At 40.7% G+C, this 14447-nt stretch overlaps 1 protein-coding gene across 1 annotated transcript in view; it reads right to left on the reverse strand.

Annotated features, from left to right (window-relative positions):
• The window catches only part of GRIA3 (glutamate ionotropic receptor AMPA type subunit 3), a 284919-nt gene that overhangs the window by 50963 nt on the left and 219509 nt on the right, over positions 1-14447 (reverse strand). Inside the window, exon 12 of the mRNA XM_057718466.1 lies at positions 14089-14287. Coding sequence (XP_057574449.1) covers positions 14089-14287 — 199 coding nt within the window. The remainder of the gene's footprint in view (positions 1-14088; positions 14288-14447) is intronic.

The raw sequence follows: 14447 nt of genomic DNA on the forward strand, positions 1-14447 counted from the left end.
TTTCTCTTGCCCATATTCTTTTTCAGATTCTTTTCCTTTACAGGTTATTACAAACCTATAGTTTGTATAGTTCCCTGTGCTATACAGTAGGTCCTTGTTGGTTATCTATTTTATATATAGTAGTGCGTATATGTTAATCCCAAACTCCTAATTTATCCCTCTCCCCGTTTCCCCATTGGTAACCATAAGTTTTTCTATGTCTGTGGGTCTTTCTGCTTTGTAAATAAGTTCTTTTGAATTATTTCTTTAGATTCCACATATAAGTGATATCATATAATATTTGTCCTTCTCTGGCTTGCTTCACTTAGTATGATAATCTCTAGGTCCATCCATGTTGTTGCAAATGGGCATTATTTCATTCTTTTTTATGGCTGAGTAATATTCCATTGTATAGATGTACCACATCTTCTTTATCCATTCATCTGTTGATGGACATTTAAGATGCTTCTGTCTCTTGGCTATTGTAAATACCAACCATATTTTAATACTTGAACTTCCCCATGTGAAGCCCAGCTCTCGTATTTGTCTACCTACTGTCCTGTAGACTAGGGAATTTTGAAGCTTGCCATTCCTGGAAGCGTCTGTAAAAACACTGAAACTGCTGTCCTGCACCTAAAGCCCTGTAGGTTAAATGGGGGAAAGTTATGGAAAGGGCTGGTAGGACAGCTTCTGTCATGTTGGCAGGAGATTTCAAGCCCCCGAGCAATCTCTGACTTCTGTCCTATTGTTTTCTTTCTCCTTATGAAATTTCTTGTGCCCCTACTTCTTTCTCGGTTCTATTGCTTTTGTTTTTCCATGCTGACTAGTACTTAGGGATGTTCACCTAAATTCTTCCAGGGAGGGACATTCCAGATAAGAGGTTCTCTGAAGCCTCTGTAAAAGCATTCACACAGCAGCCCTGATCACCCAAGACCCAGCAGGTAAAAGAAGGAAAGAGAAAGGGAGGTAAGGGCAGTTAAAGGAAATTAGGAGTGAGCTTCTCTCTAAAGGGTAGGAGTTTCCAGCTCCTAGGCTACTACTTCTGTCCCATTTTTTTTCCTAAGAAATTCTTCTTAACAACAACCTAGGTCATCCTAATTGGAAATCTCCACTGATAACCAACACTTGGACCTGGCCACCTCTCGTCCTCTAGGATGGGAAGTTTGAATCATGGGGCTTGCTGAAGGGTCCCTAAAGACATGGACACAACAGTCCTGGTCACTCAGCCCCCATCCAGTAGATGAGCGATGGAAAAGGAAGGGTGTCATATGGATCACAGGAAAAAAAATTAGGTCAAAATTGTAAACATTTAAAGGCTTCTGGGTATTATTCCCCTGCAGTCTCATTTCCCTCTTGCTTTTAGTTTTCTTTTTATTTTTTCATGGAAAGGCATTTTATTTTAAATGTAACATGTGTACCACTTTTAGTTTCCTTGGACTTTTATTGACCCTAGTCTCCAGCCCGATACCATTGCTTGAGCTTCCCTGCACTTGGGGTACCCTCAAGCCTCAGGGTCAGCTCAACCTCAGATTCCAGCCCCCCAAACAGCCACCTGCCATTGGTCCCTATTGATCAGAGGAAGGTTTTTCCTTTCTTTCCCACCCTGACAGGAACACTCAGAGGAGGAGGCTACAACTCAGCCATCAGCTGTGACTACTTGCAAGATTCTTCTTTTGTTTAGACGTCTCTCTGTCCCACAGGTCAGCTTCCAGCCTCTTCCCTGCATCTTTCACATAGGATTAATAGGGAAAAAGCAAATCCAAATCATTGAAGCAGAAATCCACTCATATGTTGTATAGTCAAATGTTCTTCAAAGAGTAGCTCTTAGTCATCTGTGTTGGAATCACTTGGGGTGCTTGTTTAAAAATGCACATTAATGGAATCTATGGGCTAAACATCTTGGAGGGGGAGGTGTAAAAACCAATAATCTGTGTTTTAAAAAGCTCCCCAAATGATTTTCTATGCAACCAGTGGTGGAAAACACTGGTCTAGTGTAGTCATTCATCAGATTATTGAGTCCCCTATTCAGCATTTCTGACAAGTGGCCATTAGCCTATTCCTGGCCTATAGCCCTTCAGAGATGAACAGCTCACTGTCTATGGAGACAGCCCAATCTATTTTTGGATTCCTTTATTAGAATGTTCTTTTTACAATGAGCTAAAATCTCTATCCCTGTAATATTCACCCTTTGATTTTGGTTGTGTCCTTTAGGGCCCCACAGAAGAAGTACAATTCATCTTCAAAATATCTGCCCTTCAAATATTTGAAGATAATCCTAATATATTCTACTCCTGCATATTTTCTTCAGGCTAGTCTCAATTCTTGTGATGTGGGAGACAATGTTGTAGAAAATTGCAGACCAGTCCCTGTAGGTCAGCTCTGTGGGCAATTCCAGATAGAAATGTTTTAAGACAAGACTAGTAGAGAACTATGAGAAGCCATGGTTGTCCTCTTGATGTCAACTCTAAAAATCTGGAGGTGTTCCTTACCTTTAACAACTTTCCATGGATCTATATTGCGTGAATTTATCCAAGCCTCCTTGAATTTGTTTATATTTCTCCTCGATCATTGACCATGCTATTCTCAACCTTCTTGCTTCTACAATTGGCTGAAACCCCAGACCAAGAAAATAAAGCAAAAGTGTTTTTCAGGATCTGGCCAGTTTACTCCCTGATAAACTTCAATTATTTGCTCATCACAATTACCCAAGTTGTGGGGCACGTGCATGTGTGCACCTGTGTGTGTGTGTGTGTGCACATGTGTGTGCGTGCATGTGTGATGGGAGAAAAGGGGCAAGATACAAATATTTTGAAATCAAACTTCAAAATTCTATGTAAAGGAGCTTGAATATGATTATCTTCATGATTACCCCATTAATACTATCACATCAGGAAAGGGGCTGTTTATTTTAGATGAAATAATGTCTAATATAGTGGGGTTGTTTTTAAATATGAAAGGTTCTTTCATTTCAATGTGGTATTATTTGCCAAAGCATAGATGGGTTTTGCTTTTCAACACCGGTTCCTCAAACTCACTTAAAAGAAGCAAAGTATTCTTTGGAGAAAGCAAGGCATTCTTTGGTGTTCTTTTTAATGAACCCCATCTTCACATGCAAGATGTGAATTATGAAACTAGAATAAGACAGGGCTCAGAGCACCCTGGCCTCAAGCAGTGATTTCCAATTACCCTTGGCAGTCTGTTGATTTCTACTATGATACTTTTGTTTCAAGGTAATAATTTTTTCTTGAAAACTGTTTTTTTCATCTTAAACTTCCGCCTCACCCCAAACACATATACATACACTATTTTGTGCAAAGAAATCTTAGTGTGAATGCTAGAGAGAAATGACAGTTCTTCAGTCAAGAGTGGCCACAGTCAAGAGTGGCCACAGTCTAACATGATACAAAGTCATGGTCTGTCCTGTTGTTTTGGTCACAGATGCATTCTTACATACCCTTTGAGCTATTTGTTGAATTCTATTTTCTCTCCAAATGTTTTTAAGATGCCCCCTTTTCCAGAAACCTTTCCTGATTAAGTCACCTAACTCCTTCATTATCTTCACACTGAGCTCAGGGATCTGGGTGGCATCTCCTATTCATTTCCGGAGTGTCTAGGACAGAGTTCTTTACCCCATGAGTTGGGAAAATCAATGTTACTGAATGATACAAGAAACAGTCTGTAATCCAGACCACAGACTCAAGGGAAATAAAATTGAGAGTGAAATAAATCAGGCTGTGAACATATAAGAATTTTGATAAAATTGGGAAGTAAGAATCAGTTCCAGAATGTAGGTTCCTCTAGGCATAGCAGCTAATTACTTTTAGGAACTTCTTCATTTAGGACACCAGGGAGTGTACATATAGGAGATCAGTTTTGGGGATAATATACAAACAAATATCTACAATCAGAACTGGAATGAAATGCCATAGATCATCTCTATCCAAATCCCTCCCTTCAGACAGGTAACATTCTAAACCATTTAGAACAGGAGGGCGATGGGTTTCATTCTACCATCCATCACCTGCATTCTAGTGCAGTCTTGCTGGGGCATCAGAGTTGCAGCCCAAACACAGAAAGAGGAAGCATGCTCTCCTAAGATTTTGCTACAAGCTGAAATCACTAGCTAAAGTATCCAGGACCCTCTGTACGTATGCATGGTATGTGGTCTGGACAGGAATTTAGGTCTTTTTCAACACATACATACATAGTATGCCTTTCCCCCAACTTCAGTCATATATCAAGATAAAACTCTGTGATATTAACTAAAGATCTGCCCCCAGTACCAGGTACCCAGCGATCTTCTTCCTATTGGGATGGGGGCATCAATGGCCTAAGAGAAGATTAGGAAGAAAATATCAATAAAACAGAAAATGCCCTCATCTTTTGTTTCAAAATAGACTTTCAAAGTTACAGCAGAAAAAAGCAGAAGTGGCATATGATCTAGCAATTCCATTCCTAGGTATATACCAAAAGGAATTGAAAGCACGGATTTGACCAGATGTTTGTACATCGATGTTCATTGCAGCATTATTTACAATAGCCAAAAGGTGTAAATGACCCGTTTCCATTAAAAGATGAATGGCTAAGCAAAACGTAGTATAGATAGATAGATAAATTCTGCCAATAAAAGGAATGAAGTTCTGACACATGCTATAACACGGATGAACCCTGAAGACATTGTGCTAAGTGAAATAAGCCAGACACAAAAAGACAAATATTGTATAATTCCATACAGATTCATAGAAATGGAAAGTAGAATAGTGGTTACTAGGGGCTGGGGGAGTGAGGGAATGGGAAGATATTGATTAATGGTTACAGAGTTTCTGTTAGAGGTGATGAAAATGTTTCAGAAATAGTGGTGATGGTTGCACAACATTGTAAATGTAATTAATGCCACTGAATTGCACATTTAAAAATGGTTAAGATGACAAATTTTATATTTTTTACTATAATTTTTAAACATGAATAATGTAATATACCAAAATGCATTGAACTGTACATTTTAAGTGGGTGAATTGAATCTTAAACTGTTTTAAAAAGTCATAGCAGGACTTCCCTGGTGGCGCAGTGGTTAAGAATCTGCCTACCAATGTAGGGGACATGCGTTTGATCCCTGGTCTGGGAAGATATCACATGCCACGCTGCAACTAAGGCCGTGTGCCACAACTACTGAGCCTGAGTGCTACAACTACTGAAGCCTGCACGCCTAGAGCCAGTGCTCCACAACATGAGAAGCCACTGCAATGAGAAGCCTGTGCATCACAACGAAGAGTATCCCCCGCTCGCCACAACCAGAGAAAGCCTGTGCACAGCAATGAAGACCCAATGCAGCTAAAAATAAATAAGTAAATAAATCTTTAAGAAAAGTTGAAAAAAAAAAGTCATAGCAGAGACAACATTACGTTGAAAGCCAGGTTTTAAATTAGTAAGAACCAAGCTTTCTGATAAAAAAGAAAGGTTTTTGAGTTTCCAAATTCTAAGGCCTAAAGGGAAACATGAAGTTTATGTCATACTCAATAAATTGGAAAGCAGATGGATAAAGAGCCAGACTAACTACTCTTGGAGGCCAGATAAGAGCTGAGGCAGAGAGGAGTACAAGAGAAGTCAGACTGGGTTATATGTCTCTGAGAAAGGTCTCTGTGCCCTGCCCCCTACCCCCCACCTCAGCTCTCCAAAAGGGGGAGGGAGAATGGGACTCCTAGGGCAGAAGTAAGGAACCCTCACTTCCCAGGGTGTAGCTTAGGAATGATAAATGGAAGAGAACAGCCCATGTCTAACTTGGTGCTGGTGTCATAGAATAGCAATGGCTACATGCGATCTATGAGGTCTCTAGGAAGAAGGAGCTGTCCAAGACTGGTGGAAGGAGAGACACTATTCCAATAGCCCTACAACAGTGCAAGGGGAGAGGGAGGAGTGAGGGAGAGAGAGAGCGCTCGAGTGAGCGCTGAAGTAAGTGCAGGGTTACATAGGTCTGCAGAGGTCTTGTGGCCTGGATGACGGGATGCTGCGGCAATGTCAGCACGGAGGGGAAAGACTACCTGACCTCCATACTGGGTGGTACAGCTCAATGGATGCCTGGAAATGATCCTGATGATCTGGGGTTAGATGGCTGCCCCTGATGCCATGACACCATGTAAACTCCCTGGAACTTGGATATTATCCCAGGGAAGAGGGAGTGAAAAATCCTGAAATGAGTAGGGAATCACTAAATTTGCCTGAATTTATCTGGGTTTATCTTTTCTGCCGTGTGGCAAAAATGAGGTACCAGTGACAGGAATATAAAGAAAGTTATGTTTTTGCAAAATGGAGTTAGTCATCTGTGAAAATATACCTCTACCATAAAACCATTTTCTATGAAGACCACAATAAGACACAGTAAGGCATGAATCATTAGGGGCTTCTGGACTTCTAAAAGTTTTTGATGATTAATCTTAAGACTTCTTATTTTCCCACTTGCAAAAATTTCCCTACCAGCCCTAGTGTAAGTGTACCTTTTCAGCCCTTGTTATTATGGTTTACTTTGTTACTATAGTTTACAGTTTATAGTTAGTATGGTATCCTTAGATCATTTAACGAATGTAGGACTTATAGATTTCATTAGTGACCACTGAAAAGGAAGGCCAAAAATCTGAGCTCTTCCACTTTGCTCACAAATGTAATCTAATTCATCAGCAAATTCTGTGACTCTCTCTCCAAAATGTATCTGAAACCTGACACTTGACTCAATCTCCATCGCTATAATTCTAGCATGTAATTCCATTCTTTAGTCACCCAGGTTGTCTTCCTGTCCTTTAAACATGCCAGGATTGTTCCTGCCCCAGGACCTTTGCACTTCTTATTCCTTCTGTTTAGAATACTCTTCTATCATATTTTCACATGGCTAACTCTTATCATTCAGGTCTTTAATTAAATGTTACTTCCTTAAAGAGGCTTTCCCTGAACCCCTCCCTCCCAAGCTCCCAGTTAAAACAGTCCTATTTCTAAATCATTCTCTATCATAATACACAGACCACTTATTGGTGCCTGAAATTCTTTTATGCACCTATTTGTTTACGTGCATACTGTTTCTCTCCTTCCAACAGAATATGAGCTCCTTGAAGGTAGGGATTCTGTCATGTTTCCCCTACTGTATCCCTGATGCCTAACTTGGCACTGTAGACACTCAATATTTCTTTATTCACTGGTTTACAATGTAGAAGATGTTGAAGACTGGAATGAACCTGGCCACAGGGCATCACCTAGTAGCATTTTTGAAAAAAAAAATTCACATCAAGGTTTTGTTTGTGTGAGTTTCCTTTTCCTTTCAAAAGTGGAGTGCAGCCTAGCATTCTAGTTAATTGAATATTTTTGTGAGTTGATTTCAGTAAGTTGAAATTTTAGTTGATGCTTATGGGTAACAATTTAGGCTTCTCGTGGTGATAAAAAGGAATCGTAAATAATCAACCTGCACAGGCTTGCCAGGTGAACTCAAGGAACGTCTAACTGAACAGATGGGTCCCTGTCCTCTAATTGGAAGGCTATTAGGTGATTTGACTTTGTGAGACAAGCAAAGAAAGTGAGGTCCTGAGATGAGTTTCTCTAGGGAAGAGAGTTTCAGAGTTCTCACAAAGATCTGGGAGTCCTGTGTGATGTTAATTATCCTGGTGTGGTCTGAGAGAGTTGGCAGCTTCAAAGATAACAAAGACTTAACCCCCTTAGGCTTTCTGAGCTGTGAAATGCTCTCATAAGCAAGTAGGTTACCCGGGAGGACTAATGGAGACGGGCTAATGAAATCCATATGGTTGCTTACTTTGGGCAGATGGCCTGCATGCCACCTTGGAAGCACCTGAAATTTCTAGGTGGTCTTCAAGGGCAGCTTTAAATTGTGCGTGGTGAAGTTGTTGACTCTGCAGACCACAAAGGAATGGCTAAAGATGGACTAAGAGATGAGGTCAGTAATATTTAATAATAGGGGTAAGAATGGGATCAGGAGGATGGGGGAAGGATGTGTGAGCTTTCTCTCTCCTCCCAAAGCCAGAAAAAAACCCCACCTCTCTTCCATTGAGCAAGCAGAGATTATTTTCTTTCGTTTTTGAGAAATACCCTTCCCTCACGTTTCCACAGAGCCTTATTTGGACATTCTCTATGCTGGTCGGTCTCAATTGTTTCATTGCTGGGCCCTTTTCTTAAAGTCTCCTGGGATTTGTAGAATGCTTCATCTCATTAAAGAGCTTTTTCTGATATTAATTTCTAAGTAAACCCACAAGGAAGGTAGAGCAGGGAATACTCCCCCTGATAGATGAGGAAACTGAGACCAAACGCACCTTACTCAAAGGAAAATAAGAAAGTCATCAGTGGATGTGGAACTAGAAATCATTTTCATCTTCCCTCTTATTCTTTCCACTTTTATCTACATCATGACATAACTCTTATATCAGAAGCTATAACGAGACATGAATAACAGTGGTTTGCTGCATTTGTGGCATTCACTCTAGTTTCAGGGATGTCTTCCTTTTCTTTGCCTTCTTGGATCCTTTTGAAATTGTCAGGGTATGGAAAAATGTCATTTAAAAGTGTGTGTAGGTTTCCTTTTCTAATTGATCCATCAGGGGGAATAAAAACTAAGATCAACCAGAAGTTGATACAGGTGCCTTAGTACGTGCTGCTCTAGAGACTTGATTCATGCGTAGGACCCCATGTTGCTATGAACACTCACACCGGAAAGACACTGAGATGTGATGGAAAGAGGACCCAATCTGGACTCAGAATTCTAGCTTGTTCCCAGTGAGCTGAGCGCCTTCGGCAAGTCACAGTGTCATCTTGCCTCAGGTGTTTCCTCTCTGAAGGACGGGTAGCAATACCTGTTCTGGTTTCGTGGCAGGATTGTCCTGTGAATAGAGTATGGTAATGCATGTGAATGTGTGTGGAAAATCTAGCCCACTAGATTGTGAGCTCGCAGGGGGTAGAGGCCACTTCTGTTTTATTTCTCACTTAGCTGACCTTCCTGCTGGGGTTATAGAGAATCATCAACCCTACTCTCATTCACCACGAAGCATATCCAGAGACGGGCACATGCTGGGAAGTCACTCCATAGAAATAAACACCATCAGCTGCCCCGGAAGGATGATCATCTAGTCCTCCGAGATGCTTATATTCTAAGTCAATCTGTTCCCCCAAATAACCTCCAAATGTGGTGAAAAAACCTATCTAAGTATTTTCATGTGATTTGGCAAAAGGCAGAAATTTAATTTCGTTTATGGAGACGGCGCTTCAGTGCTTAGCCTGGAGTCTGGCATATAGTAGCTGCCTAAAAATAAGTTATTGAAAGAGTGATGAATAAGTAATAGAATCTAGGGCATTATTATTAGCCTGTCTTTGTTGCCACATTTCCTCCTTTCTCTTGGAGACAGATATTAGGTGTGCTGTGTGCACAGTTGTCAGGTCAACCTCCACTCCCCTGGAGAGTGTCCTTTCCACCCAGCTTGAGACTGGCCTACAGGGAAGACCCAGGGAACCACAGATCCCTGGCAGCAAGGGATGGGAAAGGCTGACAGCTGTCTGAATGTATCATTCCCTTTTTCAGAGGCCCGTTCAGCCAGGCATCAGCATCCTTACATTGTACTTCCTGTTCCACCTCCAGTCTTAACCTGGAGGTCCATGAGTCTTGCTGTGTAATATATTCTACAACATAGGAAAATGAGAGTTTTGGGGGGATAAGGCGGCATTAAAACGGCCGTGTCAAAATAAAAAAACTATTTTAAAAAATTGTCAAGTAATACATAGAATAAATGTCTCTGACCTACCATTCCTTGCTGTCAACTCATCTCCTGCTGTTGCTATTGTGTGTTCCTTAGTGTGTAGTTGGCTGTGTCTGCAAACATTTGGTCACATCCTATATGTCTTCAAACTAATTAAATGTGGTTGCAGTTGGCAAGGTACAGTGGCAAGATCTCAAATTCTTCTTAGTACTTGGTGAGAAAAATTTTAATAAAAGGAGTTTTACATTTTGATGTGTTTCCTAAGGCAAGGGGATCGGTTAAGGGGTGAGGGAGGTCTGTTGTAGTAAAGCTTAAAGATTAATGGTTAGTTTTTCTCAATCATGTCCAAATGTCAACATACTTAGCATAGGTGCATTTGTGGAGAGATTGATTGTTCTTCTTTCCCCATAAAGTTCAAAAGCCCTATAATAAATAACCCATAAATGTTGAAATGTGGACTCCGATTGAAAGAGAGAGAGAGAGAGAGAGAGATTCAGAATATGTAAGCAGAATCTAAATACTCTCGGAGAGACTATTTCCCAAATCAGTTTGGGAGGGCTCTTCTTTTTGCTGCCTACATTTCCAAAAAAAATCAAAAGTTAAAGTGACCGATGACAACAGTAACAGAGTCTAGTGTTGAGACAAAACATTCTTCATGCGTAATTCAGCTGTGCTTCTGCAACTCAGAAAACAGGGCAGTTCCCTTGGTGGTCTCCAGATAAAGTTTAATTTTTCTGTCCTGCCTGGGGCACTGGAGCAAGTCATTTCCCTCCCCACTCCTTCCCACTTGTACTTATTTTCTTAAAGGGGTTTAAATTAGCATTAACATTTCATTTTAAAAAGCAACTTCCTTCAACTCGAGGATGGAAGATGCCTTAGAGGACTGGGACGGGGAGGGTGGGGGGGACTCGAGGGAGAGTGGGGGGGAGTCAAGGGAGGGAGGGAAGACGGGGATATGTGTGTAAAAACAGATGACTGAACTTGATGTACCCCCCAAAAAAAATAAATAAAATTAAAAAAAAATAAAAAAATAAAAAGCAACTTCCTTTTATTCCCTGAACTGTTTGGATATGGTCAAACATCTGGAAAAGCAAGCAAGCATCAAAGTTGTCTTTAATATTTCTAGGCGTCTGAAGGCAGAGAGAATTTTGGAATTGCTTTTGCTCCCAGTGCTACTTTCTAACATGAATGTGTATCAGGTTAAAATTTCAAAACCTAGTAGAGAATGATCATTTCAGTGCAACTTTCCAAGTCATAGTGGCATTTCTCTGGGCAATGACAGTGAAGCTGTCGACTTGTTTTTTTAGCATGGGTGCCTCCACCTCTGGGTGGGACATTTAGTTTTCGAGCTGCTGTCTAAGGAAATCAATTTTCAAGTCAAGTGGGTTGATGGTAATATTTCACATGTCCCTTCCGGCTGCATGCCTTTTGTTCGGTCCCTCCCTGCCTTTCCTGATGAAACAGGATCCTCTGTGCCAGTGACTTTATGTCTTTGTAAGATAACAGCTGAGGATGGTTCAGAAAATGAGAGAAACAAAAGAATGGTTTAAAGATATCATCATTTTAATGGCCGCTTTACCCAGGACAAGTAAAAATGTCTGCAGGGCAATTAGAAAGGAATTTTCTTTATTTTTCTCTTAGTGGAAGAACTAGAGGGTTGGCCCCGGGCTGCTTTATGACGTTACTATTTGGTCCCTGTGGTTTTAATTTGGAGTGAGAATGGGAAGAAATGAGCTCAGGTTATGTTTGTAAATGTTGCATGTGATCTTGTTTTATCCTCTAAAGTTCAGAAGGTATGCTATCAGGGGTCCTCAATTTTTTTTTTGTATGTGGAGTTACTGTTCTTAAAATTGCCTTGAGATCATGGAGGATTGAGGGGAAGTGACACGTTGTGACAGTTAAGTCCCTGAGTAAGAGATGACGTGTTCTTGTTGGCTGCCTTCTCTGATTTATGGGGTTCAAGGAGGGGTAGGATAGAGGATATTGAGAGGACAAATGGCTTGGAGACCAACTGGTTGGGACCCTCTATATCATTTGAATACCAAGCATTCCCTCTGTTGCGTTTACATAACATTTTCAGTACAAGCAGGCTAAGAGTAGCTTGTCCTATGCTGCTCAATTCCACTCTTAGATCATCAACTTTTGTGTGCTGTCCTAAAGAACTTCCCCACAGAGTCCTTAATGCCGTCACTAGCAACCAATTGAGGAAAAAGAAAAGTGGCATGCGGGAATTAGAAAATGATTTGCGCTTCTTTATACCTAGAAATATCCGGCCCCTTTTCTAATCAGATGTTCAAAACAGTTCCATTTCCATACGAATTACTCATTGGCTGTAAAGGTCACTAGGAATGGGAGAGCATTCGAAACCGCAAACCAATTAGAATGTGGCAATAGCTTTGCTCAGAATTGAATGTTGATTCAAATTGGCTCCGGTAATAACATGCTCTTTAATGAAACCATCATTGACTGGATTAGTAGATGCTTTCTGAGTTTTTGACAAAGACACAATAGGTGCGGGGGATGGGGTCTGGGCATGGGGACGATGACTACTTGGTCACACTTTCAAGCCTTTGTGCTAATAAATCTTCTCAGAGAGCCTCCTTTGCCTGCAATATGGATGAATGGCCTTTGAAAGCTTAATGGGAATTGACGCCATCTATCGATTACCATTTAAAGCACACCTTCCTAATTTCTAATCATCGTTGAAGAAAAATACTTTCCAGTGGAACAAGTATCCCTAATTGGAGGGTCCAAGTCTGGTGTCTTGATAGCTTAAGTGGTCAATTACTTCTTATAGCAACTTGATGCCTGTTGGGATGGTGAACATAAGCTCTGCTGAAGGTTGATACCAAACCCGATTTCCATGGAGCTGATTATGTGCTGACTACTCAGCAGATGGAAATCCCTGGCTTCCTGCCTTGAAACGTGTGAGTGATTTCATGAGGGCAGGCGGTTATTCCCAGATAAGCTTCTGGAACTGCCATCAGAGTGACGGTCCAGGCAGGTTAGTTCCAGAGGATCTTCATATCGTTTTGATGCTTCTAGTACTGGGCTCCTCTCCCTGGTTGGGAATAATGAACTGCTCGATAAACAGTGGTAAAGCTGAGGTAGGGATATCCTGAGACAATGAGAATTCTGGAAAGGGTCTCAGAATTAACCCTTTCTCCTTCAGGGAATGAAAACAGTTTTTAGTTAATTACTATAATTTCAAGAAACACACTCCTCCTGGTTTCCCATGAAACAATTGGACAAATCGCATGATAATACATGTACAAATATATTTCGTACTGATTTCTTGAAACCAGCTGGTTTAGAACTAACGTTTGTTTACTGCGTATCTTCGAGGAAAAGTCAGTAATTGTACCTGCCATCCAATAATTTGATTATTGGTTGGAGAGAATGACTAAACTTTTCTTCTCTACCTACTACACAAGTGGCTTCTGGATCATTGCTACAACCAGTGACATGGGTTACAGTAGCAGTGGTATGTATAGAATGGGTCCATTGTCTCACTGAAACCACCATATTTTCCTGTTTGGGGTAACTGAAAAAAAACATGTGAGTTCTTAAACACTCCATCAGTAGCCTTTCTTATAGACCAGTTGCTACAGAACAAAGATCTTGATATTTTATGTAAAAGTGGTTTGTTCATCATATTATCCTTCTATAATGTTCTGCTTCGATCTCCTTTCATCTTTCTCCTTGGCAGTACTTGTGCTTTACTAACTTTTGCTAGTAAACAACACAGTTTCCCCACCAAGATTTGGTCTATGTGGGGTTAGTGAGGGGGAAATAAATCTACTCAAGAAATTAAAACAATTATCAGCTTCCCAGAAAATTGAATTATCAGCATGTACATGAATACTTGAAACAACTGTAATACATTTCAATAGAAAACCAATGTCTAAAATAGAATATGTAATTTTATAGTCCATCACTCCTCATATTCTTAGAGTCAGTTACCTAACTTCTGTGAACTGCTGAGACATAAAATCACTGCTTTTGTAAAAGCTAAAAAGGAGAATAGATATTATTTAGTTCAATCCCCTCATTATTCACGTAAGGGGACCAAGGCCAACAGAAGTTAAATGACTTGCCTAAGGACAAATGATCACTTTATGGTAGGGTTGGGATTCAAACCTGCAAGTTCAAACTCAGTGCTATTGACATGCCACCTGTGATATCGCACACAGAGTCTTAGTTCTAAAGGACAATGAGTTAGGTCACCAAGCAAGTAGCTCTGTATTTAAGATGCGCTGCTTTGATAACATTCCCACCATTTCCCAGGCCTCCCTTAAAACACTGTGAATCTGCCTTTGTGAGCAGATAATAAAATAAACAGCAGCAGGCCCAATTACTGTTAAGCACTTACTCTGAAAAATTCTTTTGTTGAGCCGGAGTCCAGGGTCCCATATGCAATTTCAGTCTGCTTAGCTAAGTCTTCAGCACTTTCTATGGGAGAAACCATCCTCTCCACAGTCAGGAAAGCAGCGAGATTGGCCGTATAGGAAGAAATTATGATCAGGGTGAAGAACCACCAAACCCCTCCAACAATGCGCCCGGAGAGTGATCTACAAAACAAAACAAAGACCAACCCAGACCCAGAGGGGCCGGATTTCAGTTTAAGAGAACCTTATCTTTATTTTGGGAAAGAGGAATGGTTTCAGTGTAGCTGATGAGAGAGGGAAGAATGATGTCAGGGAATTAACACATCAAACAGGAGTGACACGT

The sequence above is a fragment of the Hippopotamus amphibius genome, chromosome X (assembly GCF_030028045.1).
Source record: "Hippopotamus amphibius kiboko isolate mHipAmp2 chromosome X, mHipAmp2.hap2, whole genome shotgun sequence".
In the NCBI taxonomy this organism is placed as follows: Eukaryota; Metazoa; Chordata; class Mammalia; order Artiodactyla; family Hippopotamidae; genus Hippopotamus; species Hippopotamus amphibius.